This window comes from Perissodus microlepis, chromosome 23 (assembly GCF_051167445.1).
Source record: "Perissodus microlepis isolate ML-2025 ecotype Zambia chromosome 23, ASM5116744v1, whole genome shotgun sequence".
In the NCBI taxonomy this organism is placed as follows: Eukaryota; Metazoa; Chordata; class Actinopteri; order Cichliformes; family Cichlidae; genus Perissodus; species Perissodus microlepis.
Genome location: NC_140482.1, coordinates 31,636,293 through 31,643,065, shown reverse-complemented (window position 1 = coordinate 31,643,065; position 6,773 = coordinate 31,636,293). Strand labels below are relative to the sequence as shown.

General features: G+C 39.7%; 1 protein-coding gene across 1 annotated transcript; it reads right to left on the bottom strand.

Moving 5' to 3' along the window:
- Window positions 1-872: 872 nt before the first annotated feature.
- foxq2 (forkhead box Q2) lies at window positions 873-2,438 on the bottom strand. The gene is made up of 2 exons (XM_084920544.1): window positions 1,878-2,438; window positions 873-1,247 (listed from the first exon to the last, which is right to left on the bottom strand). Exons 1-2 carry the CDS (start codon window positions 2,385-2,387, stop codon window positions 873-875), a joined length of 885 nt encoding a protein of 294 aa, XP_084776670.1. The 5' UTR covers window positions 2,388-2,438.
- Window positions 2,439-6,773: the final 4,335 nt, after the last annotated feature.

Here is a 6,773-nt window from a genome sequence, read left to right as displayed (position 1 = left end):
GCTGTAACCAGCACCAAATGCCAAAAAACAGCATATAACACAATCCACTGAACAGATGCATAACAAACACTAACAGTGTTTGATGAGTGCAGTTTTCCTGTGCAGTCCTCAATCACACACTGCCTCTCTAAACTGGCACTCAGTTGTCAAACCCCTAAGACCCCCTGATCTGCATACACTCCCTTAAATACCCTCCCACTTCTCCCCAGTTAATCAGTGCCCCCTCCTCTCAATCTCTCACTGCCTCCTTCCCTTTCCTCCGCTTCCTTCATCCCTGACCTCCCGTGGTTCCCCTCTTTCTGCAGCCGAGGTTACGGATTACACTGTGTGATAAGCTTCCTATTTCTTGAAACTATTTAGGATTGCTGAGATTATCTGGCCTCATTTCCTTGGGAGTTGGCTTTGGAAAGCCTGATTTTAGTCTCTTAATGCAAAAGATTTTGCATCGCGACAGCTTTGACTAATTAGCATCTAACACCGGGTGGTATTTTAGCAAGGGCTCACTTTTAGCAAGATCCGCACACACACACACCCTCTGCACACACACATGCACGCAGAGCTGACAACACACTTTTTAATGAGCTGATTCCAAACACTTTATTTTTGTTATTCTAAAACATTCTGAATATAAACTCAAGAAGTGCCACAGCTTTAAGACATTAATTTTATTGAATCATCAAATGCCCTAAAATCCCTTTGTTCTTACTCATTAAGAAGCATATAAACATAATGTAATATTGCCAGAGGGCATTTCAGTTTTAACATCACCTAATGATATAATCATTAGATTCAAAAAATTTCTCTTTTAAGTAATAGTGTTTCAGGGCCAAACTGTTAGTATAGTATACCTCAACAGTACAAACAATTCAATCTCAGGGTACAGAGGCATTTAGGCCCAGGTGGAGCCCTATTTGTGGCTGCATGCTGGACCAAGGCCAGTAGAGTCTGGGTGCCAAGCATTGAAGAGGAAGTGCAGAGGCCTGAGGACAGCACCAGCAGGTTGTTCTGTGGGGACGGACGATGGCGGGGTGGTAGGGCGAGCTCAGGGAGGAAAGCGGGAGCTGTCCTGGCACCCTGCGTACCCTCCGTCTTGCCCTTCGGCAGTGGTAGTCTCCATTGGAAAAGTCCTGATAGTTCGATGGGTGGATCGCCCAGAAGTGGCCTTTACCGTTGTTGCTCCGGCCCGCTTTGATGAAACAGTCGTTTAGGGACAAATTGTGACGCACGCTGTTCCTCCAGTTTTTGTCCTGCGAACAAGAAAACAAATATGTCAGGTCAAAATTAAAGCAGGGGTCAAACAATGTGTCCCCATTGGAAAATTAACACAAGGGGCTGCTAAGTATCACTGATCCGCTTCAGGATGTCACCTTGTCCTGTTGTTGGCAGCATGAGCTGTGGCGTGTCAAGACCATATATGATCTGAGTAAGTCACAACACCCTGAGTTACCTTTTTAGCACGTCAAACCAGTGATCAACTTTAATCCACTAGGCTTCACCCAATCTGTTGTAGCACCTGGTAAAGGCAGAGGCAGTTTGCAACCTAGCAACAGGATTACTTTATTTGTGATTTCGCCAACAACAAGATCATCTAGTGTCCCTGTGAGCACCTAATTGCCTAACCACTCAGACAGATTACCAGCGCCAAGTAGGTCGCTTTATTTGCGAAAATGGCGGCCACTTTAGTTTTCAGGGACTGAATTAAACACATTTGGGGAACGATGTTTTCCTGTTTTCCTGTTTTCCTGTTTTAACAACATCAGCAAACATCTGCTTGGAAATTCTGCTTCGAATTATCGCCCAGTTTCACTTTGAGTTCCTGTACGGTATATCTATCGCTATGTGCTACATACATAGAAAACCACAAGACATGAACATACCTTACTCTTGAAGTATGGGTAATGGTCCATGATCCACTGGTAGATGTCACACAGAAGCAGTTTCTTCTGCTCAGACGACAGGATTGCTTTGGAGATGAGTGCAATGTATGACTGGTTGGGTTTGTCCGCAGACTTCTCTGTACCGCAGCTCGCAGACGTGGTGGTAGTGGTGGTGGTCACTTCCTCCTCCCCCTCCTCTTTTTGGTCTTCATCCCCCTCATCTTCTTTGGCTTTGCTTTTTTCAGCATCTACCTCTGACCTCTGTAGACCCTTCTCTTGGATCTCACAGCGAATCCCCACCTCTTCGAGTTTAGGATTCTGACGACCTGGCATGTCGTTCGTTATCTGCTCTGCAGCACGACTTGCTGTTGCATCGTCTTTAGAAGCTTTGGCTCCTTTATTAAAGAGCAGGTAGTCAATTGTGAAGCTCAGTCCCAGTCTGCCTCTGCTTCCGTTGCGGCTGCTTCTTTCCTCCATTGTCAGTTCTGAATTAAAATATCTCAAGCTCATGGCAGAGGTTTTATTGATTTCACGCTGACTGTTGAACAGGTGTCAGGGCATGAATAAAAAATATCTCTCCCAAACGTCTTCTCAAAACTGTGTATTTAAGTTGCACAGCATGTCTATTGTTCTTTAAAATTAGGAGCCTTCATAAAGCCAGCGTCTCGCTGCCACTAAATTCTTTCACCGAAGACTTACTGTTGACAAGATCACAGATAAAGATGAGCCTCTCAACTGTTGTTAACCTTGATGCGCTCACGAGTGACCCAATCTCAACCTGTGGAAATGACGTCAGTCGCCAAGACTAAATGCGGACGCTTCGTTTGCCAAGAAATTTTCGGTAAATCTTTTCGATTCTTTGATAACCCTGTCAATCCAAACCTATCACTTGGTATCCGTCAGCCTTTTGCTCCCGAATCAAAGAGTTGTGCTTCAAAGATGTGAAGGTGACTCTATTTATATGACTGTGATTTTATCCCTCGCAGAAAGGGGCAAAGGAGGCACAGGGGAGGTCCAAGTGGGGGGTCTCAATTGAGGCGGATTATTTTTATTAACCTAAGCAAATCTTTGTAATTACGGGAGATTAAACACTCAAGATTTAGTAAGACATGGTGTGCAAAGGATGGATGTTAGGTGGATGTAGAATCAAAGGCCTTTTAGATGTCAGAGTTATCCTGTTAAAGTCGTTTTGTCCAGGATACTGTCCAAAGAATTACTTCAATTACCATCAAGGAGTAATTAATGGGTCAACTTCAGCACGTTGGAGATAAGTCACGTCTTTATTTGCAAAGACCATTAATGTCTCTTGCAGCCATCGACGGCGACGAGGTTACAGAAAAGTGAAGAGTATGAATGACAAATTAGAAAGGTTCACTTCCCGTTCTTGATATAAACTCTTTTAATATTGGATCGTTCAACATCTTTATTTAATTTGTTACCAAATACCTTTTATTACTTCAATTATTAGATAGTGGAAAAATTATTTTTTCACATGTAACAATAAATTACTGCATATATACATGATTTTTTTTTTTAGTTCAGCTAACATAATTATATATTTTGTTTAAAATCTGTCTTAAAGATAAAAACTGTCTGTGGTTACTATTAAACCGTATTATATTGTGTTCTGTAACTGTGCAGGATATTTTACTGGCTAATATAGTTTATTTTTTCTGTATGCAACTAATTATTTCCCTTGACTTGAAAATTAGTTATTTCATTAGGTCATTCATTTCTACATTTGATTAAGATTTATCTTTTAATGAAGGTTTTGTTTCAGATCCTTATGGAATAAAAATCTCATTTAAATCAATTTTGACATGTTGTTTGAACATTTCTAAACCTTTCTCTGTAGGTATGTTGTAATGTCAACAAAAGATTTAGCTGAAACATATCAGATTTATTTATGTTACAATGTACAAATCAAACATCATGGATCAAATTGCTGAAATTAACATTTTTGGCAATGTTAATTGATTTTATAGTTACAGAGAGTTATTGTTTGTGTGTTTTTGATCAGTGGAAGATTTCTTCAAGCAACACCACATTATGTGCATACTCTCTGCCTGCTTCTTCTAGTGCTTAACTGAAACTGTATCAGACTTATAGTCTATGGTAGGCTATACAGTCACCAGCCACTCTGTTAGGCACACCAGTAATGTGACATGATTGCATGACACAGTGCTACAGATTTGCCAGTAAAACTTTATGGGTGTATTTCCCCTCTAATAAACATATATTTCAACATAGTTTATTTTAAATTACAATATAATTATATTTACATACAAATACTTAAAGGTAGGTGCACTAGAATAAGGGGGTTTAAAGTTGGGTTTGTCCAGGAAGCAAAGAAGTGATTAAACTGTAAATAAATTTAAGTATACACAACAAGTATTTTGAAGTAAAGTTCGACATTATAATAATGGCGGCATTTCAATTTTTTTTCTTTCACAATCACTGTTCAAACATAACTTTGAAAAGAAGTGTCTCCTTTCCTGCAAAATACATGGAAGTTAGGTAAGGTTAAGCACTCCATAATATGGCCCGTAAAATTAACATGAAATTCCACCCTACTTAAAATGCAGTACCCCTAATTCTTTTACTTGTTGATAAATTTAAATAAAATGTTGTCATTTTAAATAAAACACATTGAAATTCCTTTTAATTACAGGGGAGTTACACCTTTAGTTGCAGATAGTATTATAAAGTGTTACCGATTTTCAGCTGCACATCCATTATGTGAATCTTCATTTTACCACATCCCAAAAATGCTCTGCTGGACTGAGATCTGGTGACTGTGGGCGCTGTTTGAGTACTCCCGTGTTCAACAAAGTCGTCTGAGATCATTTTAACTTTGTGATGTCATGTGTTGTCCTGCTGGAAGACACTGCAGTACACTGTGGTCATAAAAAGGATGGACGTGGTCAGCAAGAAACACTCACAAAACCTGTGGTGTTTAAACAATACTCAGTTGCTACTAAGGACCCCAAAATGTGCCAAGTAAATAGCCCCCACACCATGACACCGCTAACAGCAGTCTGAGCCAATAATACAAAGCAGGATGGATCCATGCTTTCATTGTTCACCCCAGTTCTGACACTTGCATCCAAACGTAGCAGAAATTGAGACCGTCATTTTGTCCAGTTTTTGTGAGATCACTCAAACTTTAGTCTCATTTTCTTAGCTGACAGAAGGGTCAACATGTGTGTTCAGAGATGCTCTTCTGCCTCGGTTGTAACGAGTGGTTAACCGAGTTTCTTTAGCTTGCCTGTAAGTTCCAAACAGTCTGGCCAGAACCCCTGCTCACTGGATATTGTCTCCTTTTCAAATCATTCTCTGTAAATCCTAGAGACGGCCTTGAAGGAAAATAACAGTAGATCAACAGTTTCTGAAATACTCAATCCAACACATCAGATACTGAAACCCATATCGTGGAGATAGTCATCTAAATCACCTTTCTACACCATTCTGGTGCTCAGAATTTCAACAGCTCATCTTTACCACGTCTATGTGATATTTGCATTAACAGGCATTTGAACAAGAGTACCTAAAAAGTTTATTTGAATCAGTGTGTGACAGTTATTCAACCTAAATGTTTTTTTATTCTGAATATCTCTGGGATCTTACACAAATAAAAGTGTATTTTCAGCAGAGAATGGATAACGATGTAACTGTTTTAACATTAAGTATAATTAACCCACCCTGTTCTCGTAGCATTTACAGCTTTAGCCTGTAGGCATCAGCAGTATGGTGATCTGCTTTGTTCTTTCAGTTTAACAGAGGGGATGCACTTAATCACAGTCAGGTCAAATCATGGACCATATTGCCCTCTTCTGTTTAAGTAATGGAACAAGACACGCATGCACAACATTAAAACACTACTCTATGCAACCTTTCAAGTTATCGTTGCAATTAGTTTTATTAAATTATTTTCAGCATCATACTACAGTGACTACAAAAACATGAAGAGTTAGAATTCTAAAAATAACAGCCTTTACTGTGTAAAACATGAAGCTGAGATTATGGGTTTTGTTTTGAGGGGGAGGTGCACTAAACAGAGAATGAATGCATGAATGACTGAAGTAAGGGAATCTCAGATTTCCCATTTAAGTTTTATTTGTAATTTAAATTAAGATAATATTTTTTTATAAGTCAGCACAGAAGCAGAGCAATCTGTTCTTTTTGAAATACAGCACTGCTTTATTGACGTTTCCCATCCAAAACGGAGCCACAACAAAACACGCCATGTTATTACATGATACTGCAATTCCCTCAATTGATTTTGGTTTTTCCATGAGGCTATTCTTTGCCCACATGTGAAGAGTTTTGGAAAAGCAGGGCTGGATCGTCAATCGGAGCAGATATTTCCCTCAGCAAACATATTTCCATTTTGCTGATGTCTTAACACTACCTGGCATTTGTGATTCAGAGAAGGTATTGCAGGACTATACCTACACGTCTAAGTGTGTTTTCTTAATAAGTCGTTTTAATTTAATTTTGAACATGCCTCAGACAAAGCATTAACGCCACATCTCACGGCTGGTCGACTAACCTGAAATGGAATATTTTGCTCGGACGGGAATTGAAGGGACCATGCCACCCAATCCGTTTGACAGCCCATGCTTTCCCGTCACGCTGAATTTAAACTATCTTTAAGACACGAGTTCAGAATATCGCAAAACTATAAAATTGAAACAGTCTCAATAATAAAATACTTTGACACGTGGTGTTATTAATCGACACAGAGGCCTATATTGGAAGGGAGACCTGCCTCTTAGTGTTTTTTAAAAGTTGTGCTGTAACTTTAAAACAACGTGGTCCCGCCTATTTTCAGTGAATCGCTTCGGATGCTGGCAAAAGTCGCGCTGTGATTGGCTGGAGATCACTGTCTATCGA

Coding starts and splice junctions, on each gene's coding strand:
- foxq2 (XM_084920544.1), bottom strand. CDS start 2,387: ATGAGCTTGAGATATTTTAATTCAGAACTGACAATGGAGGAAAGAAGC. Junction 1,248..1,877: donor ACCCATACTTCAAGAGTAAG/GTATGTTCATGT, acceptor TCTTGTTCGCAG/GACAAAAACTGGAGGAACAG.